Source organism: Sparus aurata, chromosome 16 (assembly GCF_900880675.1).
Source record: "Sparus aurata chromosome 16, fSpaAur1.1, whole genome shotgun sequence".
Classification (NCBI taxonomy): Eukaryota; Metazoa; Chordata; class Actinopteri; order Spariformes; family Sparidae; genus Sparus; species Sparus aurata.
In genome coordinates this window covers 1,791,715-1,817,068 of record NC_044202.1, presented here as the reverse complement: position 1 = coordinate 1,817,068, position 25,354 = coordinate 1,791,715, and the positions used below count along the sequence as shown (strand labels likewise).

General features: G+C 42.7%; 1 protein-coding gene across 2 annotated transcripts in view; it reads left to right on the top strand.

Annotated features, from left to right (window-relative positions):
- arhgap5 (Rho GTPase activating protein 5) overlaps positions 1-25,354 on the top strand; it is a 58,538-nt gene that overhangs the window by 26,026 nt on the left and 7,158 nt on the right. For both annotated transcript variants that reach the window (XM_030443716.1, XM_030443715.1), the window contains exons 4-6: positions 15,587-15,664; positions 20,749-20,880; positions 25,080-25,185. In XM_030443716.1, coding sequence (XP_030299576.1) covers positions 15,587-15,664; positions 20,749-20,880; positions 25,080-25,185 — 316 coding nt within the window. The remainder of the gene's footprint in view (positions 1-15,586; positions 15,665-20,748; positions 20,881-25,079; positions 25,186-25,354) is intronic.

Below are 25,354 nucleotides of genomic sequence, written 5' to 3'. Positions count from 1 at the left end.
CAGTCCACCTCTCATTGTCTTTGTGTGCTGACTGAATGAAGAAGAAGAGGAAGAGGATATTTCCCCTTTTTAGTCTCTCTCTCTGTTTCCTTCCTTCTTCATATTGCTTAAAGTGAGAGGGCCAGTGCAGGATTAGATTAAGGCAATTGGTTACGGCCCCTAGCGTGTGTGCAGCAGAGTATTAGGGGGACAGACGAGGCCAGCTTGATTCAGGCCCGGGGCGACTTCAGGCTCTGGATGGGTCGTTGTGTGTGTTCGTGTCTTGGGGCCAGGCTGTGCAGGGAGAAAGAGGAAACACAGTGAGAGTGAGAGGGAGGCTAGTGCCGTGCCACCTAGCTCTGAGGCAGTCATCTGGCCTAATGGGGCTTGTGTGTAAAAGTGTGTGTGTGCGACGGGGAGAGTGTGTCCTGTGGCTGTATCTGAGCAGTCCAGCCCTCCATTAGTTTGCCTTGAAAAGCCCTTATGCTGCCCTTCTCTCTCTTTTTTTTTTTTTTTTTTATCTCTCCCATGTTCTCTGCCATGATGCCGCCAGCGAACATGTGAGCGCTCTGAAAACAAACCAGCAGGCGAGCGGAGAAAGTGACCACGTTCACTCGGACCTCATTGTGTGCAGCGTGAGGATAATGTGTGCGGTGGAGCGAGAGACGAATCACAGCGTCCCGTTATTTTCCTTTTCAATCGGACACCTTGGGTTACATCATTGGCCATTTATCACAGACGAGAGTTTGGATCCCCCAGAGGACACAAAACAAATATATTTTCTCACTTGGCTCCGGTGCTATCTTTGCAAATAGTCGTGTTGTTATGTGCCCAGGTTTTGAGATTTCTATCTCCGCACCGATACATTTGAAATGAATTTGTGGCGCTGACAGCATGACGACATCTCTTCACACAGTCTGGGTCGCTCTGAATAATCCACAGAACACACTGTTTTTGTAAGAGCTACTTGGAGCTGAAGTAATCGTCTGTATGAAAGCTGTTCACAGTGTGTCCCGTCGTTTTTAGGTTGAGTAAACCAACACAGTGAAAGCGAAAAAATGGTGGATAATATTCTCAGACAACAGCGCAGGTACAAAGAAAAACAAAGGTCCAGTATGATGAAACTTTGAACAAATAAAAACATTCACAGGGATCCTGAAAATACAGCATGTTATAGTGTTACTCTGCAGGGCTGTAAATCACAAGTGTCATCATGATACAATATAATATTGATCCTTGATGGTAGGATAACGATTTGTGAAAACTGTTGAGGTTCATAGACACAACTTTTGTTTTGCTAGTCACCACTTTCAGCTAAAGCATATGGCATTTTACGTAGCATAAATTAGCCCGGTTAGCGGACACTTTCTCTACTTGTGATGTAATAAAGTAAATGACCAAATAATAGCTGGTTTTCAGTTAATCGCAGGGTCCCTTTAAACGCCGGGTGCAGGTGTATATTTTGATAAATAACCGCCAGTTCCTAATAAATGCAGAGTCTAACTTATTTGAAAAAAAAATCAAGGAAGAAGACGTGAGCTCTGACACTGCACGTTTTTCTTCTTCGCCTTTTGCACGTATTGTGCTGCTTTCTGTCAGTCTATATCACACTGATGATCGCCATGGCTCCGGTGCTGCAAAACAATTAAAAGTACGACTTTAAATTCAAACTTTCTGTCTAAAATATGCAGAGGAAAACTCGGGAGAAGCAGCCGCTAGACGTTTCTCTGTCGACCCCAAGAGAGCTTGAGATAAACATACGGGAATGGTTATCAGCAAACAGGCACGCCACAAGAGAAAGTCCCGCAAAATTACCATATTTTCTGAGTTTTGAGGAAGGAATTAAACGCCTGTCCCAAATAAACGCCTGGTCTGTTAAGTGATTGAAACAAATAAACGCCCCGGCTATTATTTGGTAATTTACGGTAGATTGTATATGTTATTTATACGTTTCGTGACAGAACCTTGTGGTTGAACCTCAAGTTGCATTTATTGATTTTCCAGCAGAACATAGTTGAAACATTTTGTCGCGTAACAACACGTCTTTTCTCCAAAGTCAGAAATATTTCCACACCTGCTGATTTATTCCCAACCAGGGAGTAAATATCCTTGTTGTTGTTGTCTTTGCTTCTTACCATTACCATTGGTGGCTCAGGCCAAAATGGAGACATGGACTACACATTGATGATATTGGATCCTTGATCATTGAATCAATGTATCAGTCCAGATCCATGGATTGTTACACCCTTACTTTCTGGGTTGTTATCCATAATATAGGCTAAGCTACGCTAACGTGAGCACTGATTTACCATTTGCAGTGATTATCTGGACTCTTACATTCAGAACAGCGGATCAGAAGTCATGTTTCTCTTTACCCAACTTAACGTATTGAAGAAAGAGGTTTATTTAATTTCACCGTCATCAAAAAGGGGAAATATTGCATCGTTTTGAATCAGCTGCTTGGAAACCGGCTTCATTATCAGGACGCACCGAACTCAGTCCTCACCAGTAGAGTTTGTCTTTCACCTGTAGAGTTATTCAGTAAGAGTTTATATAACTGATGTTCGTTGATGGGGAACCTTTTTGACAAGTTCAGTCCTGTCAGTTGAGTCTGTTTCGAAAAAAGGTCTAAAAGTTTGAGCACTGAACACTTTGACAGCCGGATCTGCAGTCAAATTCGTCCTTTTCTGACATTCAGCTGAATTTGAAACATTAAAATAAACTCCGACAGCCTCAAACTCAACACTTACTCTGTCTCTCGCTGTTAACAAGGCAGCTGTAAAAATATAAATTAAAAAAAATGTCCCGGCTCACTGGGTAATGTCATCGCCGTCTCAGCCAATCAGGAGTGAAATGTCATCTTGTTTTTCGGCTGTAACTGCGCTTCTCGCCCATCAGTGTCATTCACAATGCTTTGAACGATCGTTTCCCCCAAGTTTGGCCCAAATGGGATCAGCGGTGGGTGTGATTCTGTCTGCTGAACACGTCTTTATTTTTAGCCGTTTTAAGCTTCGCTGAGAGTTTCCGCTCATTCCCTGATTCTCCTCGCTTCTTCTCCCCGCTGAGGTGAATGTTTTCTAGCTTTTGTCGCGTTTGTTTTTGTTTTTTTCTTACGTCTTGTGTGTGAATGGTTGGAAACAAACAATGTGCACGGCTTATGAATACAGCTGGCAGTGTTTCGTTTTTAATTGGATTGCGATTACGGCCTTACGTAACCGCAGAAACATCCATTATTGTCGGCTTTTTAGGCACCGTGATGGACCGAAAATCAGCTGCAAATGAGACGGGGAGAAACTGCAGATTTAGAAACAGTCATGAATGCCATTAAAGGCGGTTAGAGTGTTAAAAAAAAAAAAAAAGGGAAAGTGGAATAGTCCTTTAACAGCTGGACATTAGCTGCAAATGGAGAAGTGTTGAGAGGATTTGAAGTCCTGCTGTTACAGACATGTCAGTCTGTCGCCTTTCTGAGAGCCGCTGACCTCACCGAGCACCTTGCTGCAGGCTTCACACACACACACACACACACACACACACACACACACACACACACACACACACACACACACACGGATTTCTGATGATGCGGTAGCTTTGATGAAGGTCTCTGGAGGGCGTTTAGTCGGCCATGTTGTACAACACAAGGTGCTGACTCTCTCTGCCCCGCTCCTCTCCTCTCTGCCCTCTGTAATCCTTTCTTTTAATCTTCCCTTCTTCCTTTTCGTCTTTCTCCTTCCCCTACTCCCTCTCTCCTCCCTCCAGCATCTCATCTCTCTCCTGTTATCCTCTCACTCTCATCTCTTTGGCTTCACTCTCCATCCTCTCCATCTCATCATTATCTCCTCTCTCTCCATCCTCTTCTCCCCCGTGCTGTCTCTTAGCCTCACCAAAAATAAATGCTTTGAGTGTGTGTGTGTGTGTGTGATGGTGAGTTCAGATAAGTCACTGAAAACTGCAGTGTGTGTCTTCAGTAGTGTATGTGTGTTTGTGTGTGTGTGTGTTTAACAGAGTTTGACAGCTGACTCACGACTCACTACCCACAGCTGTAGTAGATGTTTGTGCTCGTGGTCAAACTGTGGGGTTTTTTGCTGCCCTCCTTGTCAGTGCATCAAAGTTTAAAGGGATATTTCACCACGCAGACATTATGCAAAAAAGACATATTCGTTTTTTTTGTCTTAAATTACAGTGAACAGCGTAAATTTAAGGTTTTTGACTCGTGGTCGAACATAAGACGTCTGCAGTTGTCACTAATCCCTCGCTGTATTCTTCCGCTCTACAAATCCAACAACTTCATCTTCATCTCACTTGATCAATAAGTTATGACATTAACGATTAGTTCCTGTCTTGAGAGTTAAATGCTGCTCAGACATTGAAGTATGAGTCATAATAATCTCAAGAAATGCTGCGTCATCGTGAATATATCATTCGGTGTGCTGTATCCACTCAGATTTATTGCAGTGAGTAGTTTTATTTGCTCCTTCATTTCCTAAAAGTCCATCGTACAAAAGACCACTTTGCATAAAGAAAAGATAAAAATTCAAAATAGCCGATATTACAACCAACATTCAGAACATTTTATAGTTAATACAATCTTGTTTCATTGCCGAATTTGTCGGTTGCTTTTATGATGAATCTTTTTCTTTATAAAATGTCTCAGAGCCAAAAAATGACGTCTTCAGATTGCTTCTTCTTTCCACAAACAGTCCAAAACTCTTATAACGCTTCATTTACTGTCATAAATGACAAAGAGAAGCAGAAATTCTCACATTTAAGAAGCTGGAACTTGACAGTGTTTGATATTTTTGCATGAAAATTCACTGAAACAATTAATCAACTTGTTTAACAACTCCAAAAGAAAGAAAACCAAAAAGCTGTCTGTTTCCACTTTAACAGGTGAATGATACTTTGCTGTCGTAAACTAGTTGTTAGTGTGTTTTGCTGCTGAACAGACAAAGTAAAGAGCGCCAGGTTGAAGCGGAGGATGAGAGTTGGTGCTTTGTCTCTGCAGAGTTTGTGTTCAGATCTGATTTATAAAGCCTCATTATCATTCATCTCATCGAGCTGCAGGTCGAAAAGTAATGAAAAACAGGACAACACAGAAAGTGGACTAACCGTCTGTTTGTGTGTGTGTGTGTGTGTGTGTGTGTGTGTGTGTGTGTGTGTGTGTGTGTGTGTGTGTGAGTAAATAGAGCGGTAGCTAGGTAGCTGCAGCTTGACGACTCTATTTATAATGCCGGCCCATCTGTCTCTGTTACATTAGAAATTAGTGTGTGTGACTGTGTGGGTGTGTTGTCGGCTGCTCCTGTCGCTTCCCTGAAAGCTGGACATCTGTCTGACTGTCAACACACACACACACACAGACACACACACACACACACACACACACACACACACACACACAGACACACACACACACACACACACTGTGGGGAGGTCAGTTTGTGTTTTCAGATTGTGATCCTTCACAGCTGTAATTATTAAAAGTTTTGCGGGTTTTGCTGTCTTGGTTTGACATTGTCTGAGTGTTTTTACCAGCATCAGCCAAAATGCGTCTGACATTTCTTACCAACATGTTCGCTTTAGCTGAATAAAATCGCACGTGAGGTTTTTATAGTGTCTGAATCTTTAGTATGAAACCAACAGAATGGGAATTGCATACGATCAGCAGGGAAATCAATAAGTTTAAGCAATCATACCGGTGGCAGAAGAGGAAGAGAGAGAAAAGAGAGAGAGAGAAGGAGGAGGAGGAGGAGGGAGGAGGAGGAGCGAGGAGGAGGAGTAAAGGATGGACGTTGATAGGGAGCGAGGAGGAGGGGAGGGGTGAGGGGATGACTTTATCTAACAGTCATATACTATCTATGGATCTACTAATATGTATTCTATCATATCATATGTCTTCTTATTCTATCCTAAATCTATCTATTATGTCTACTTCTTTCCTGTTCTCTCAATCATATCTTAATCTCCTCTCCTCATGTTTTTCTCCGCCCCTAATGTATTCTACCTCTCCTGCCTCTTCCTCTACTCTCCTCCTATTATTCCTATATCTTCCTGTTTTATTCTCTATCTCCTCCTCTCCTCTCCTCCTCTTCTCCTCTGTATTTCATCCCTCTCCTGCTTCTTCCTCTCGTCTCCTGTCTGTCTCTCCTGTCTGTCTCCTCTCCCCTCTCTCTCCTGTCTTTCGCTCTTCTCCTGTCGGAATCTCCTCCTCTATCTCCTCTCCTCTCTCTTCTCCCTCTCCTGTCCGTTTCTCTCCCTCCTCTCCTCCTCTCCCCTCTCCTCTCCTCTCCTCTCCCTCCTCTACCTCTCCTACCTCCCTCCTCTGGCTGTCTTTCTCGCCTATCCTCTCCTCTCTCCTCTCCTCTCCTCTCCTCTCTACTGTCTTTCTCTCCTCCTGCGTGGAACAGATGCAGCTCAGATTCAGGTTGACGGGATGTAAATGAGACATTTACAGAAGAAAGATCTTACATCATCGTGCTTCTTATCAGCCTCGCAGCGTTCGGCCTTCGGCTTCTCGCGTCTCATCTCTTCTTTCTTTCTCTTGTGTCTTTTCTGCAGAAACATTCGTGCTGCTCGACTTTAAATATTGATGTAAATGTCCTCACAATGGAGTTGCGTTTCACATCATCAAACAGGTCCAGTGAGAAAACATCTCTGTAGGTTTTGTTCTTTTAAATATCTATTTGAAAGCTTCATCAGGTGACATTTGATTCAGTTTCTGGTTTTGCGTTTATGTTACATTTGCTTGATTAATTTTGCATAGTTGTTATTTTCACAACCTTTTATTCAAGCATGACATTTTCATGTTATTTCTCTTCTGGTTGTCTTTCTCTGTGTCTTGTGAAGATGCACCAGTCCAGCTGGTCTGCATTGCTCAATTTAATCCCAAGTAAGGTTTTAATAAAGTAAATACTTGTTGTTTTCAGTCAGCTCGTGCAGACATTGCTGATTTTTTGGGGTCATGTAGGAGGCATTCTGGTGATTTATTATAGCTCTTGCATAAACTAGGAGTCAAAACAGATGTTCTGACTTTTAATCTCCTGAATGGATCAAGTGTTAAGAACATTAGATGCTATTAGTGATGTTAAAAGTACCCGACAGTCATCAGAGCTCCAGACTTCTTTCACCAATGTCCCCAAAAACTATTTTAACCTTCCCAAAATCAAAATGTTGCTTCTTTACTTTGTCAAAACCATCAAGTAGTCGGTGAAAAGTATTAGCAATATTTATGGATTTATGAAGTTCAGCTAACAGCTAATTTTTCTTCACATTTCAACACAGATTATAGTTTAAGTATTATCAGAGAATAAAGTAATATTTGTCTTCAGTTGATGTGAGTTTAACATCTTTTAAAAACACGTAACGTATCATATTTCTCTGATGTCTCATCCTGAGTCGTTTTTATAACTAGCGCTGTGGCGGGAGAGATAACTGTGACAGCATGAGACGACAATAGTCATCGTTTCATCCCCGAGACGTCCCACGAAGATCTCTGTTCGTCCCAAACACATTTTCTTCTGTCTAGACTTCCCCTGCCAGGTACAAGCTTCCAGTTTTTACTGCAGACTTCCTGTTACACTTTTGTCGTCTCAAAGCCGAGAGAGACATGATTACTTGACTGGGGCTGTTTTCTCAGACTTGACAAGGCTCCTCCAGAGAAACAGAAGACATTATACATCTGTTCTCACATCCTGATCTTGATGTGATGTCCTGAGGGCTGCTTGATATTTCATCGGTGGTCTTAAAGTCGGAGCGTTTCGAGGAGGCTGATATTCCTCTGAAATTACAGCTCACTTCCCTCTGCGGCCCAGGCGTGTCATGTTTCAGGTTTCTGTTTGGTTTTTATCGTGACGGTTTGACTGCAGAGAAACTGCTGTCAGCCTCCGAGAGCGGAGAACCAGACGCGCCGACTTTTCTTTACTGCAGACGTTCACCGCAGCCTTACATTTGATGAAATTGTGATTTAACTCCCGACTGTAAAGATCTCAGACTGCAGCTGTGGGCCCGGTGTCTGCTCAGACTGTGTGTGCTCGTGTGTGTGAGTATGGATCTCGTTACACAAGGTGCCCAGATATTAAATCATACACACACACACACACACACACACACACACACACACACACACACACACACACACACACACACACACACACACACACACACACACACACACACAAACACTCTCTCCTTGCAGCCTTTGTATTGATTTATATTGACCCCTGGTTGTGTGGAGAGCCGGTCATTAAATTAACACACCAGTGAAGAAACTGATGACTCCACCAGACCACAACTCTGGGTGTGTGTGTGTGTGTGTGTGTGTGTGTGTGTGTGTGTTTGTGTGTGTGTGTGTGTACGTATATGTTTGTGTGTGTGTGAGAGAGAGAGAGAGAGAGAGAGGGAAAAAGACAAAGAAAGTGCTCACCTTAGGTCATTACTTCCATACACATAAAGCTGCACTCTTTCTTTCACACACACACACACACACACACACACACACACACACACACACACACACACACACACACACTCTCTCTCTCTCTCTGGAGTCGAGTATCGGCAGCAGAATGACTTCCAGACCTGAGAGCTCAGCTCATTTCTCAGCCCGAGGTTTGTGGGAAAAAGCAGCGTTCGTTCTCCTCTAGGGAGAAAAAAAAAGCGCCTTTACCTGCACATTCATCTTCCTTGCAAGACTCGCTGCATGTTTGCATGTCATGGACCGTTTATAATGAGCAGGATGAGGCCTTAATGTTCTGGACATGGGGAACTGGAACATGCGGGCTGGGATCTGCTGATACGAAGCAGCAGATCCTGTTTGCTGTCGGATTTGACCGACGCTGCTGGGCGTGTGTGTTTCTGTGTGTTCAGGCTAAACAAACTAACACACAGGTAAGAAACACACTTCAGACTGCTGCCATATGTGCAGGTGGATGAAAAAAAAATCTTAACTATTGGGTAGGTGTCAGATTTCCTGCAACCCCGGGGCCTCGTCACAGAAACATTCCCTCAGTGCGTGTCCTAGCTGAAGTTTCAATTTCAACTAGGAGAAATCCCGTCTTTCCTGTTACAGAAGCGACTCCTTAACTCGTCTCTGTGTCCTGTCATATCTCAGACCTCTTATGTTACCTGAAAATATCCCAGCTACAGTTTTAACTTGAGTTTTCTGTGGAGGTAACTGTGAAAATGATTATAGGTGACACATCAGATAATAACTGATGCGCAGGCGGCACCTTCAAGGCTTTAGAAGTGTTAGCTAAGTAGGCTAATAAAGTTATAATATTATCAGCAGTATTCACTTGATAAACTTGCTAACTTGGATCTTAATGAATGAATGATTTGTGAACTATTTTGAAGGATCCTTAGACATCAAATGCCGGTTCTGCTCAAGGAAGCTACAGATAATAGGATGTTAGCTTTCATAAGTTCCTGGGTTCTGGTTGAACGACACGTACCGGAAGACGAGTGTTCACTTTGAGCTTCGATGCGTGCTGGTGGAGGAGCTAATAGGCTATCAGTGTTAGCTTCTCTAACATCTAACATCAGTTTTAGCTGGTTTTAATGTGTAAAACTGGTGGAGTTGCCCTTTAAAAGTCCCAGTTTTTTTTTCTTTTCTAAACAAACAAGAGGAATTATTTTGGCATCCACATTTGGAGCCCCAGTGAGTATTTGTGGCGGCAGAATGGCGTGTGTGGGATTGAATCAAAATAAAGCACAGCGTGTTTGACTCACTGATGTGTTTTTAATAGTCTGTGGACAACAATGGAGCTCTGCAGCTCAGAGGAATGACATGTATCAGGCTTTGTATTAGTGCGATCCGACAAGGACACGGTACAATGGCAGGTCGTACATGTGATGCCGTGAAGAGAACAGTCGACGGGATAATTCTTAGATCTTGTTAATAATGGCTTCCTGTTCCTGCGTTGAGGTCGACAGCCTGCCGTAAACACAGAGTCCGTGTTTACGCGTTGAGCTACTGTGTCATGTGAGCACTTTAAAGTCATTATCTCAATGGGAATAACACGTTTGACACTTGCAGGTTTGTGCTCTATTTATAAAGACGAGTAAACACCTCGTTCTGAGTCACTATCAAACAGCTGAGGTCAAAGGTCACCCGGCACGATGATGATAAACAGCGCTTCAGTTCTGCTCCCAGCTTCCAGTCTCTTTGAATGAATCCCTGAACAGCAGCAGAGACTGTTTTCAGAGTGTGTTTGGATCTTTTCCTCGGGGCGACAACACTGTTTGCGGTTCTCACAACAGTCCCTCTCTGTGTGTGTTGAACAGCGTAGGAGTTATTTATCTTCTGTGCATCTTTGTTCCATTATTGAACACATAAACTCTCTATTGGAAACTTTGAATGTGTTCGAGGGAAATCACACAAGATGTTTGTTAATAAAGTCCAAAATCACTGTTGATTTTGGTCACAGTTATGCAGCATAATTAACACCGTACTCATTTTAGAGTTAATAGAACTTTTATCTGCAGGTAGAGAATAAAACAGGCCTCAAACTGAGCAGTTGAAACATTCGATGGGTCACTGCGAGAAAGAGGATTTAAAAGTCATTGTGTTCAGCTCTCAGTGTTTTTGCATCCTCTTGCTGAATCTCTTTAGTTTCTCTCGTCCTGTTTGTGCGACCAAACATTGTTCCAAGACTCGTGTTGAGTTTCTGCTGCTGAAAACACAACGTTTCCTGTAATGCTGCTTCATAATAAAAGCTTTGAAATGACCAAATAATGCATTAAATTAGCAGAGCCCCTTCAAGACAAGCGTGTCATCGCTTTAAGACACACCTTTCAGCAGGTAACCTGGTTGTGGTGGAAATACAAAATCCTGCCACAGCGAGTCAAAGTCGAGCAGAGCCAGACCGGCAGATGTGATGGAAAATCGGCATGTGTGTCCCCGCCTGGCAAAATAAGAGTTAAAAATAGCCAATGATTGACTTGCACTCATTGAACTGGCTTCCTGTCTCCTCCCACGGCAGATGGTTGTCACGACAATAAACTAACGGCTGCGAGTGGCCAATGGGAGGAGAGAGAGAGGGAGAGAGAGAGACAGGTAGAGAGAGAAACATTTCGGAGATAAGGAAGAGATGGACAGATAGAGAGAGAGAGTGATGAGTGATGAGAGGAAGTGTGTGTGTGTGTGTGTGTGTGTGTGTGTGTGTGTGTGTGTGTGTGTGTGTGTGTGTGTGTGTGCGTGCATCAGGATATTAGATCACATCACAGCAGGATGAATCTTATCAGATTTCAACATGCAAACATGAGCTGCACTGTTAACTTCCTTCCCCTCAGGTTTGTGTGTGTGTGTGCGTGCGTGTGTGTGCGTGTGTGTGTGTATGTGTGTGTGTGTGTGTGTGTGTGTGTGTGTGTTACATCCTGTTGACAATCAGATGTCCTCCTGAGGACACGGAGATGTTCGGAGTGGTGAACTTTTCGGACGGGTCGGGTTAAAGTTGCAGGTGAATGAGCGATGCTGCGTTCAGGACACGTGGAAGAATCGTAAAAATGAGTCACCTGTATGATGTCACTGCCTATCGGCTACAAAGGAAATCATGAAGAAATAATTGCCCATACACAGAAATAGTTTGTTTCCTGATGGCTATCAGCTGATTTTATAGGTCAACGTATGCCAGGTGAATGTTTTTATAATCAAAAGAACATTACTTCCTTGATGTGATGTATTTCCCATTGAATCGGGTCAGTGAAGGGTCGATCTAAAGCTTTAAACAATGGGCTGCTGGTTGTGAAGAGAAAGGCGTTCAGAAGTGATGAAACAGGTCGAAATCTGAATTCGTCATGAGCGTATCAGTCGGACTTTGATGTCACCGCTGGAAACGAGCTGTTTACAAGTAGCAGGAACTTGGCAAGAAGTTCAAGTGTCCATTCATGAATTCTGACAATAATTAACTAAAATTTTTTCATCTATTGCTTCAGAGTAGTTTGTTAAATTAGATAAGATCACACTTTATTGTGAGGTTCATACAAGCTAACTCTGTCTCTATACAAAGAAAAACTCTTTCAGGGAGAACAGAAAAACAGAAACAGGAAATGTGTCTTTAGTCTCGCTCAGGAAAACAAGATTAAAGAAAAAAACACACACAACCCTCTGAAAGCGTAAAAATGAGCATGTCTACCCAGATATCATGTTTCCATCACTGCTGAATAGAACTGGAGCCGATAAATATCTTCGACTACTGCCGGGTCGTTTATTTGGGAATAAATGATGATTGTTCCCTTGATGTTTGAAGACAAAAGCCAGATGTGAGTGAGTGTTTGTGGGTTTTTTCTCAAGTGTTCAAGCTGTTATAGAAGACGGCTGCTCTGTATTTCATTCGGTGTTCTTAAAAACAAAATATCTAATATTTTGGTAACTGGCATCCTTATTGTCTTTAGTGCTTATTACATCTGCATGATGCTAAAAAAAACGAGGAGTCCCAATGAAAAGTAAAGATTTTTGTCTTCAGATACATTTTCGAACGTCTTTTGTCTTAAAATTAAATGTTAGTATAGAAAAGAAAAAACTTTATTTATCCCTCAGCGAGGAAATTAGCTGAAAGAGTCTCAAGCAGAGGGAAAAACAGTGACTGATGGATAAAAATGGAAAAACAAGACAAAGCAAAACAAAAATAGAATAATATAAAAATCCAGTTAGAGTTAGAAGTTTTGGTCTAACCTCAGTAAATATTCCAGGAAAGAAAAAAAAAAACTGCCAAGCACACTTTAAAATTTGAGCCTTTCTCATTTGTTTTGTGTTCTCGATCATTAAAATTCCGGCTCCTCGTGGATGTTTTTGTGGTTTCTGCTCGACGTCTCGATGTTCAGTTTTCTGTGAAACTCTTAAAGTCTCATCGCCGAGTTAACTTGATGTGAGGAAACAGAACCGGAGTTTAAAGTCGCACGACTGTGACTCAGCGACTCCGGATGAGTCCTCATGTTTGAACAAGGCGTTTTTCTCCACCGTGTAATTTGTGTGATATCGGTGTGTCATCAGGCTGAAGGTCGAAGCCTCGCCGTGCTAACTGTCAGTCCTCGCAAATATAGTAATCTGAGCGTATTAAATACACGGCAGTGCAACATATTAAAGGCTTTCCACCCACTCTGCTTTCTGAGCTGCTTCTGCTGACTGTGTGAGACGCTGCCACACACACATGCACACACACGCACACTCACACACTCACACACACACTCACACACATGCACACACATGCACATGCTGGGCTGAGTGGGCTGCTGATTAGACTCATTTAGCAAGAAAAAAAACGCCGCTTTCCTCAGATTTCTGTAAACTTTAAAAGACAAAGTGTTCTGTCACACACCTGAGTCAACACACACACACACACACACACACACGAAGACACTAATATGCACAGATGAAGACACACACACACGCACACACACTCCCACAGTTTCTCACACTTGACATGATTTAGTTGAATCCATTAAAGCTGAATTTACATAATACTGTCTCTGCTTAACTGCCTCTGCAGAGACAACACACACAGCACAGGCATGTATGCTGCAGTGAGGATGACCTTGCAGCAGCGACAGAGCAGAACCTGTATGGATCGTGTGTGTGTGTGTGTGTTTGTGTGTGTATGTAATGTGTGTTCAGTGTTCATCCCTGCAGCCTGAACACACATTACAGCTCTAATTAAGACACTCTGTCTCCATATGTGCTGGTCTGAGATCAGCTGTCAGGTGCCAGCTGGCTGAGATGTTTTTGCGGTTCGGAGACGCGAACAGAAGCTGCTTCGAGACCGGCTGAAGGCTCCGACGCAGAGTCATTTGTTGACTTCCTGTTTGTCTGTTATTGTTGTTGTTGCTCGAAACAACTGTTGCCTCATATTGTGTACGTAAGAAATGGTTTGTATAGTTATGAGTGCTGGACAAATTCAAATGTTATTGAGGCAAATCACAGCTACGTTTTGAAGATTCACAGAAATCATTGACATTTAATCCAATAAGTTACAGCAGAGGAACATAATACACCTGAGTGCTTAAACAGACACAAAATAACTCATAAACAGATTATAGCAATGACCGAAAAGGTGTAGGCTGAAGCTTGGAGAGCTTATCACGCCCACCTGACTCACAGTACAATACTTGCTATATTGACAAAGGAAAAGTTCACCCAAAAGTAAAAATTCAGTCATCTACTCACTGACATGCTGAAGAAAGTCAGGAGACGTTTCGTAGTCAACAACTGAAGCAGCTGCGGATGGAAACAAACAGACTTTTTTGTTGACGTTTCTAAGGCAAGTAATGCACATGTAAGGAGCATCTTTTTTAAAGGCTGTCTAAGCAGATTCATGGAATTATCATCTCCTCCCTTCATGGTGATAGAAAGTCAGGTGAAGTGTCCACAAAACATTTCTGGACCTTCACAGTAAAACACAGTTGCAGCGTTCTCCTAAACAACTGAACTAGCAGGAGACTTGATTTAAAACGGAAGAAAACAACCAACAAAAACAATCTCCAGAAGCCCTCAGATCCCAAATTGATTTGAAAATGTGTTATTTACGCCCTCTGCGTGTGGTCGAGCACCCACTCCAAACATGAATGGTTTTAGCGTTGCAGCTGCAGTGAAGATTTCAGCTTAAAAAGGGCGTAAAAAGTCAAACTGAAACCTAAAATGAGACGCAACAGAATATCTAAAATAGATTCCAGCAATGACTGAAAAGATGTAGGCTGAAGCGTAAAGATGTTTCACACCTTCCTGACTCACAGTACAATATTTACTATATTTATTAACAAGCTGATCTTTTACCACATATACAGAAATAACAATATTATTGTTACTGTATTATTTCAGCCAACAGCGAATTGATGACTCATAAATGATTGCAAACAAATTCTGATACAATTAAAAGGAAGATATAAACGAAACACAAGGCGGAATATAATGATAAATCAAAATGTTGATAGAATTAAGCAAAAAGTCCCAAATGTTTCGTGCTAAAGGCTCAAAACTATTAAAATATCCACGAGTTGAACAAACTGAAACTTGAGATGAAAGATTGTGAAATATTTAGTCGAGTGCTGCTTTTACTCTTTTTCTTTTCTTTTCTCTGCTGCTTTCTTCACTTTTTCTTTTTTATGTACATAAAGATTTTCTCTCTACTTTTCTCTGTTATTCAGTGATGTTGATGTTGATGTGTTTGTGCCTGACAGCAGTGATGTTTTTGATCAATAACTCAGCCCAGAGTTTAGAAAACTAATCCTTTTCAGTATCATCTTGTTTATTTATTGATTCATGTTTTCATCTGTGCTGCATGTGTTGTTCCTTCAAAGTAAACTGATGACGCCAACGTCCAGGAAACCAGAAATTATCGAGACTTTAATGAGAAAAAGCCAAAATTAGTGATGCGAGTGATGAATACTGTGTCAGAGGCTGTTAAACCTAGAAAGAAAAAGTTTCTGGGAAACTTTTGGAATTCGTGGCATGAAAGTTTCTAACCTTTATCCCAGAAACATCTCGCTGTGTGGTCACAGAAAACCACATTATCTGAAACCAATTACACAGCTCCTGTCGGCCCGACTCTTTGAATTCAGCAGTTTCAGTATAAATTCCAGTCGGAGCCGTTTCTGAGCCGAGGCTTGTTTGTGTTCGCAGGTCTGACGACAGAAGGCCTGTATCGCGTCAGCGGGAACAAGACGGACCAGGACAACATCCAGAAACAGTTTGATCAAGGTAACACAAACACACACACCTGCACAGAGTCACACAACCTCACATACACACACTCAGCTACCTGAAGTGTAACAGTTTTCATAGCACGTCGCGCTGGCTCTCATTATTTTTCTGCAGATCGTGATTCTGAATTATTTTCCCACGAACGTTCGAGTGCTCAGGAGTTTCTTTTGAAACATGTTACCAATCGAGGAGGGTTTGTGTGATGTGTGCAGTAAATTCAACCCGCAGAGAAAACTGATTCCAAAATCTGACCACGCAGCAGAAGTGCTTAAAGAGAAACACATGGCCCCGCGGAGCCGAGTCGAACCTGCACACGAGGGCTGGGGAGCTGCCAGGCGGGCTGTTGGAATAAATAAAGTCACCACAGGCAGAAATCAACAGCTCACGGTCGGCAGCGCCAGGCAGTTTACAGCCAGCCGATGAAATAGGGGAGTCCCACACTCATTATTGATCGTGTTATTTCCTCTTTTATTGTAGTTAATCAATTTGTGTCATGCCTGTTCAGATTAATAGAGGTCTCGTATAACTTGTCAACAGCTGGAACACGAGGAGTGATTTCCTTACAACCTTTATATGAGAAAAATATACCTTCAAATTAATAAATAATATAAATCAGTCAGTCGTCACACACGCACACACACAATATAAGCTCAGTGAAGGCAGTTTGTTTTCTGCCTTCTTCTGATAATAAACAATAACTACATTTAGAAATGAGATGTTCTTTACTATCAGAAGTCATCGGGTGATATTTGTGTGTATCATATATAAACAGAAGCTTCCAGCAGCCTGATGCATTTTGACTTTTAATGGTGCAAAATACATTTAAAAACTGGACTTCCGTCAAAAAGCCCAGAGCGAACTCCCTGACTCTGTTATTGTCCTGGTTCCAAATCAACATCCAACTCTTTCTTGGTGGGGAATTTAGTGGCAGCAGGAAGAAAACAAGTAGAAGTAACAAAAATGAACTCTCAGACAGACCTGAGGCTCTGAATGTACCTTCATTACGGTTGTTATACCCCCAGAGGCCCCATGAACACCGGGCTGATCGTCAGCTGTCTGCATTGTCAGTGTGGTGTGTACTAGACGACTCTGTCTGGCCGATTCAGCATGTAGAATCAGCGTCAGCTGGTTGGTGAGAGAGATCAGTGCAGGAAAGAGCAACTGAAACAGATATCTATGATTTCACCTACTGAGTGCACTTTCTCCTTATTTTCTTCATTACATTTAAAACCTCTAATCAGACATAGTCTCCATTAGTAGCTGCCTTACTGGTGAGAACGGTGGCAAAAGAAGCTGCAACATCACAAGCTGAGAGGTTTTTCTTCTCACGCAGGCGCAGAACTTACTTGTAATCTTTGTGGCGTGTTCAAGTTTGGCTTTGCGGTCGAGGTAGAAGAGACACAAGATCTTTGTCGCAGCTAGATCTTTGATTGCAACTGAAAAAAACAGCATTGTCCCCATTTTGAGCGAGCTGTTTGAGGCTCAATGGGTTAAATTCAGCACTCTCGTCCTGCAGACTGGGCTTTGTGGTGCCTGTCACAGTTAGATCAAGTAAAAGAAGGTTTGTGTTAAAATACACCCTTTAAAAACATTAATGGTGTCTTAGCATTAATTATGATGTTCCAGGAACAACACCAACAAGGCGACATCGAACTATAAAACTGTCCTGGAGCATCGAGAACCTCTGAACTGCCAGCTGATATATTTCTACAATTAAAACAAAGTTTCCGTTGGAACGAACATGTTTCGACTTCATCAGCGCACGTAACAAAGACCCTTTATGTCAATATAAAAATACATAAATTCAGTCTTCAGTGTCGCCCACACACTTTAGAAGCAGGTGAAGTTGTGCCAGAAGTTTATTCCTCGGCTGTGACTTGTGATATATCGCTGTAAATAAAGAAACTGAGATAAAGCTGCTCGGGGTTAAGCTGACGAAGCGTTAACAACAAACGTGGTGATAGAACTCGTGTTTCTGGCTCCATTCAGTCAGTTCAGGTGTCTCCCTCCTCTTCTTCTTCTTCTTCGTCTGGATGTCGTCAGCTAAATGTCACCAAATGGCGTCTTTAACAAACATCTGATAAATCACCCCAGAGAACAAATCAAACACGGATCGCCCTGTCAGATTACAGCTGCTGTCCTTTAGTATTATATTTCTCTGCAGCGTCGGTCGTGTCTGTGTGAAAAGCACCATTACAGCCAATTAGCTCCTCTGTCAGTAGGAGAGGATGGTGGGCTGTTAGCTGCCGGCTGCTTCCAGCAACACAAACTGCATGTTTCTTCATGGAGATGGTTTGAATATATTTGCTCGGGGAGCTGCAGAGCGGTTCGGATGATTCTCCTCGGAGACTCGGAGGTCACCGTGGTTCTGCTTCATTACCAGTTTGAGCTGAAGCAGCATTTGTTGGCTGTTTATTAAAAACACTTCATTAAACATCAGCTGCTCCTCTTCTTTCCTCTTCGTCTTTAAAGCGTATCCCTCTTTCCTTCGCTCCTCCGTCCCCTCCCTCTTTCTCCGTCCTCCTTTTATTGGTGCATTTCCTGTTGTTTAAATCTCTCTCTCCTCTCAGCCTCTCCTCCAATCTCTTTATTTCCTTGAGAGTGTGTGTGTGTGTGTGTGTGTGTGTGTGTGTGTGTGTGTGTGTGTGTGTGTGTGTGTGTGTGTGTGTGTGTGTGTGTGTTGGCAGTCGTTCAGATTCACTGTGACAGCTGTCGTGTTACCTCGGGGGCTCTGTCCTCTTTCTTTCTCCCTTTTCTCCTCCTCCCCGTCGTCACTCGGCCGTTCCAGTGTCAAAACAGGAAGTGATATATATTTTAGTCTCTGGCGACTGATGGCTGATTTGTTTACTGTTTTATACGCCGTCATTACACCGTATTTCTACTCGAGGTTAATGGCAGAGCTGACATCGGTTTGATCCTCAGATGACCCGACCTGCTGCTTTTTTTTTGTGTGTGTGTGTGTGGCTACAACATAAAATCAAACCGGAGCTTCACTCCTCGCTCGACAGGAATAACAGAGCAGTAAACCGGTTGTTTGAAGTGGACGTGCGTTCTGTTGGGGCTCCATCACAGAAACACTCGGGCCTCTGTGCCTGCAGACAGACTGATGATAACCTCTGTTAGCTGCAATCAGAGAGCAGCTCTGTTCTGCTGCTCGGACACAAAGCTCAGCTGTAAGCGTCGCTGCTGCAACACAAACACTCACAGGCTCTTTGACATCCTTTAAACTGGAGCTTTGACCCAGAAATGATCCATATCTGATGGATCAGCGAGGGGTTATCGGACTCGGGTCTGAGACGCAGGTTTATAATGGTCCTGCAAGCTTCAGTGTACAGATGTTCACATCTTGACATGTTGATTTGCAAAATACAATTGTTTTGATTGGTTCCCTATAAACTCCACTTTCACGATGGTGTTCTGTGTCACTGGGCACAAATTCTCCGGGGAAACCGAAGGCGATCCAGTCGACCCGGCACCGTTTCAATCTGCAGATTTATAGAATAAACTCTCATTTTGTCTCGTGTCGTTGGTTTGAAGTCGTTTCTCGAGGGAAAAGGGCAAGAGATCTGTTTGTTTTTCTGACGGCGGCGTCTGTTTCCACTTTAATAATTGAATAATTCAAACATTTTGGTTAAAAGAGCGTCCGCAGAGATTCACAGAGACTTTACATCCCTCTGTGACGGTCGCTCCCAGAGTGGGTTCGGTTGCGGTGCCTCGAGGAGGAGCCATGACGAGACGTTTTGTATGAAGCATGTGTGTGTGTTGTTCAACAATCATATAGACTACAAAGATAAAAGACAGACTGTTGATGCCCAGTTTAAGATGATTTATTTATCTGTGGGGCGGCGGGACAAAATGTCTCCTACTGTAATGTTTTACATGTAGAACAAGAACATCATATTTAAAACTAGTTTTTTGTATTTTTTATGAATTAGTATCTTTAAACATTTGACACTGGGCTCCTGAGACGACTCGCCAGGTTAAAAGAAATGATGAAAGTGATGTTACTCAACTTGAGAAACTCCACTTCTTGATATTTGATTTAATATAAAGAGACTGTGTTTGTGATTCGGTGAAACGTTCATTTATTCATCATGTTATGACACCAGGGCTGCAAAACGAAGCTGAAGTACGAGTCTCTGTACGCCACATCACGTCGCGATAAATCATTAGTTGTTTGGTTTATAAAATGTCAGAAAATGGTTAAAAGATGATGTTGATCCGTGTTTCACGAAGCCCAACGCGACGTCCTCAAATGTCTCGTTTGTCTGCAACACAAATATTATCAGTTCACGTCGTAGAGGACAAAAGAAACCAGAAAATATTCACATTTCAGAGAGGGAATTTAGAGAATTTTGACCTCTGATGTCAAACTAACACAGATGGACTCACCCTGTTCTGTTCTGCTGCTCCTTCATCATCATCCTCATCATCATCGTCGTCACACTCGGCCTGTTCTGTTCTGCTGCTCCTTCATCCTCATCATCATCATCATCGTCGTCACACTCAGCCTGCTGGTCACGGCCGGTTTAAATGTTTATCACACGTTGAAAACTTGCTGTTTCATTCTGCTGAGTCCTCAAATTTTGTGGCGAAGGTGTTGAAAGTGTTTGCAAACAATCGACTGACTGTCCGCGTTATTTCTTCACTCTGAGACGGGCAGGCGGTGTACAGCTGTTGCTCTGTCTGCTCATTTTCTGTCATGAATAACTCTCAGTACTTAACATTAGTTATGCTTTGTTGTTCATGCATAGAATTATGTCATTTGGGACTGATTATAGGGACAGTGTAGGAATGAATAGAGCCAAAGACAGTCAGCGATGTGTTTCTGCACACTGGAGAAGAATTTGAGTGTTAAACTGGAGGATTTTGAGAGAACGTGAGTCCTGCAGAGAGTCTGAGTTTGATCCTGTTATCCTGCAGCTCTTCTGGGTGGAGCTGTTCTCCTGTTTGCTGTGTTTGTGATGCAGAGGCGTTCTTCAGCTGGAGCTGCCATGAAACAAGAGAGAAAATACATGAAAAGTGACCTTGTGAATTTCCTGCAGATGGTGGAAAGTGAAACTCTCTGTCTCTCTCTGTAGATCACTGCATCGACTTCGTGGCGATGGACGTGGCGGTGAACGCTGCTGCTGGAGCGCTGAAGGCTTTCTTCGCTGATCTGCCCGACCCGCTGATCCCCTACAGTCTGCACCCGGAGCTGGTGGAGGCCGCCAGTAAGAATGAACACAACACACACACACACACACACACACACACACACACACACACACACACACACACATCACACTACACACACACCGTCTACACCACCTGAATCTGTGAGTCTGCCAAACTCTCAAAACATCTTCTCCTTGATTTTTTCTGGGCTCAGAAGAGAGACTTTGAAGTTAAAACACACAAAAATATACTTTTGACACGGAGGTTATAACACACACACACACACACACACACACACACACACACACACACACACACACCTGTACCGTTAACCTCTCGTCTATTGTAGCGTCAGTGCTGCAGGGGTTAAGTTCACACACAGCTTTCTGTCCCACCACTCACACTTTTAAGAGGCTTTTTTCAGCCCCAGGATGCTGTCAGACATTTACTCTCTGCTGTGTGTGTGTGTGTGTGTGTGTGTGTGTGTGTGTGTGTGTGTGTTTCCTGGTTGCATGTGAGTGATGCTGAGTGCTGAAACCAGCAGGCTGACGACAGCAGATTAATGAGCCAAAAATACATACACACACACACTCTGTTATAACAAGAAATGTAAAAACATATTATGCGTACGTGCACACACACACACACACACACACACACACACACTTTAATGAGTGTCGTGCTGAGAGCGAGGCCGTGCTGCTTCTTCTTCTGTGGAACATGAGTCATATAAAGCAGGAACTCTTCTTCTTCTCTCTCATCCCTCCAGTCTTTTGTCTCCCTCTGTCACTCCCTTTTCTTCTTTTCATCTTGTTTTTACTTTCACTTTTTGTTTTTTAATCCCTTTGGCTTTTCTCTCTTTCCGTCAGCGCACGTTCTCTCCCTCCTTCGTTCTCTTTTTCTCTTGTAGCAGCAAACTCTGAGAGGATTTTGTGGCGCTCCAGGATCAGGGCATTTTCCCCTTTTCCTTTTTTACTTCCTTACTTTTGGTTTCCGTGAAACATGATGCCATTCTTTTCTTGGGGAGAAATAACCTGACAAGCCGGTTTGACACATGTATTATCTTGACAAGAGGTCGTCTTGGGGTCTGCCTGTTTATCAAGTGGAACACCAACCTTCCTCTCAAAGTGTTTCCAGGTGGTATTACTGTCGGCATCGCTGTTGCAAAGACAACTGGATTGTTTCCATTTTCCTCAGGACAAAACAAGAGTTCATTCATTCATTTAGTCTCTAATGGAGACGTGGAAACAAATAGAAATGGTGCCAGGCTGCCGTCGCTGTCGGGGGACATTCTGTGCCGGATGGCAGCCCAAGTAGAGTAGAAGCGACGTTGTGAAGGACCCAATCTAAAAGCCATTACATTGCCAAATCAACATTTACTCCGTAATAAGTTGAAGCATAAAAGTCTATTGCCAGCCTGTCGTTGGACCAGAACCAGCTGGGTCTGTTTCTTGGTAGGTAGGGTCCGTTTCAGTTGCTGCAGGTCTCAGGTTTGTTTGCAGATCACGTATTGTGTCATATGCCGACTTTCCATCACATCTGTCAGCCTGGTTCTGCTCGTTTTGACTCGACACGGCTGGGATTGTGCATTTCCACACAGCTGGGCTGCCTGCTCGAAGATGAACCTTAAAGCGATGACGCACTCGTCTCGAAGAATCACCGCTATCGAAGTGGCGCCGCTAATTCAGCTACAAACACGTTTCATCTACTTTAACCTCTTCACAATAAGAGACCCCCATCGGCCAAAAGTGCTCCTGGAGAAACATCACTAGTCCTCACAGAAGTAAAGTCTGTTTTCCTGGTTTAGAAGATCTGATATTCCTCAATAAGATTCACATTTCCTGCTAAGAATCACATCTTTCCCCGACAGAAAAGCTCCATTTCTCCTGTCAGCAGGCATGAATCCCCACGTGTCCAATCCAATAAAACCTCTAAATAAAATGTTTGTATGTCTGTAGAGTTGTGTAATGAATTAAAGCTCTCGATAATGAAGGATAATTACTTGTTTTGCTGCTTTCTAGTTGTAAAGAATAAAGAGATGAATATTGTTTTACTGTCGGATCAAACTGTGGGTTGTTTGTTGTCACATCTTCAAGTTGAACATTTGACATGTTGTTTACCTTGTTTAGTTTCACTGTTGGAACTCAGATCCTGAATTGTTCATTCATACGTTTCTGTTCAGCTTGTTTTTCCTTTTTTATCTATATTTCATCCGACTGCAGCGGCAGCAGCGTCTCTTCCTGGTGCAGGGATCATTAAATTTTCATCCGAACTCTTTCTTTATAGTTTTATCACTTTATTGAGCCCATTGCATTGTGGGAACACAGTGTAGACAGCATTAATATAATGATATATACGGGTGGTATGTGGTGTTTGATGAATGAGGATCAAACTGTTCTATTGGTCCTGCGGTTTCGTTCTGTTATATTTCTCGCTAATGTCGAGATTCAGCGGCGCAGATTAACGACCTTTGACCTCTCGCAGCCATTAGAGGCTCAAAACCTCCCGTCGGCTCCTCGTTAAGATGATTGATGAGGCGCAGGGTGAATAAATCTGAGCTCCGTCTAAGAATATATAAAAAAAAAGGATTCCTGCTGGTCCTGGAATGTCTGGAATATCCTGGAGAATATTCCAGCGTGCGAAGGACGTTCACGGTCGTGTTAAAGTATCTTTGTTGTGACAGTTCGAAGGTAAAAGCTCGTATTTCACATCTGCTCTTTAAATATTTAATAAGTGAGTGAAGCGTTTCAGCTCCAACGAGCTTTCGCCGGCGGGAAAGTGAAGGATTCTCTCGGGAGGAAGAAGGACGTCGAGGAAACATCGCAGACGCTTTACTCTTCAGGAACACAGCAGCATGTTTGTTTGTTTTTGAGCTTCAACCAGCAGGACGGCAGCTTCAGTGACGTCTGTCTCAGTTTTACTCAAATTGAATATTCTCAGGTTCCTCTTTTTGTCTGACTCATTAGCAGCTGATCAAACACGACAGTGTATTTAAAACACAACTCGTCTCTTTGATGATGTAGTACTTGAAAATGATTAGTGAATCAATATCAGTCAAGTAAACCTCAATATTTGCTCATTACATCTTCTCAAATGTGAGTAACTGCTGCTTTTCTACATTTAATTATCGCTGTACGTAAGATATCTTTTCACAATGAAATCCTACTCCAGGAGGTTGACCCAAGCATTGTTTCAGTTTGGTTTTATTCAATTAATTCTAGTTTTAATATCCAATCAACCGATTCGAGCCGATCACTGCAGCCCGCCGTCACACGACGGAGCGTTTCAGTTCAGATTACATCGGCAGGAGCTTGATCGATGAGGGAGCTCAGGGGAAGACAGAAACAATCAAACCTGGAGAAGAGAAGAGTTATTAGGTTGAAGAAAGTTCTCGTTAACGCTCCCACGGACATTTATCACCTCCAGGCGTCACCTGACAACACAAATTGTGCTTTACTTTATTTTCGTATTCTTCACTTCAGCTTCTGTCCTGCACAAAGTGTTTCAGGCTCTTTTCTGAACTGTTAGTTGATTAAACGGAGAATGTTTTAATCCCGATCAGATCTTTATCGAGTCTTTGTCACCAGGTATGGTTCTCTGTCAAACCCTCTCAGCCTGTCACACATCAAAAAAAGTATAACAATTCATGTAGAATCAATAGATGTTGATTCATACATTCATACATCTGAAAAGCAGTAAACAGAAGAAACATCACAGACACCGAATACAATATATATCAAAGTTATATCTGTCGAACACCACCGGCAGGAAAACTATAAAAACACCAATATAATCCCACGTTTCTAGACTGTTCAGCTCCGTAGCTTCATAATTATATGAATTATAAGAATAATAAAAACATCTCAGTGTGACTTTATTTAATCTGAACAGTTTGAACACAAACGTGTTTGTTTTCTTAGTTGGCAAAAAAACAGTTTTCATTTAAACCGGCGGAGGAAGACGTGATGCAGGCTTAAAAATTATATAGTATCACTTCTGCCCACAAGGCTTAGTGGTGTGTGTGTGTGTGTGTGTGTGTGTGTGTGTGTGTGTGTGTGTGTGTGTGTGTGTGTGTGTGTGTGTGTGTGGCACAGCGTGGGAGTTGCTCTTGGCAGCATCTCAGCCTTTTGTTTTCCAGAGAGTATAATTTCCGTTCCCGAGAGAGAGTGTGTGTAAAATGTAAAACGCCTTCTGTCTTCTCTCCCTGTGTGTGTGTGTGTGTGTGTGTGTGTGTGTGTGTGTGTGTGTGTGTCAGAAATCGTGGACTACATCGAGCGTCTGCAGGTCTTGCGGGAGATCGTGAAGAAGTTCCCTCCGGTCAACTATCAGGTCTTCAAATACATCATCACACACCTCAACAGGTGAGAGCTAAAGTACACACGCACACAAAGCTTAGAGGTACATAAACACACACACACACACACACACACACACACACACACACATACGTTTAGCCCATATGCAGAATAAACACACACGCTCCCCCGTCAGTGTGATGATGTTGATCCATGTGTGAAAAATCCTCAGTAT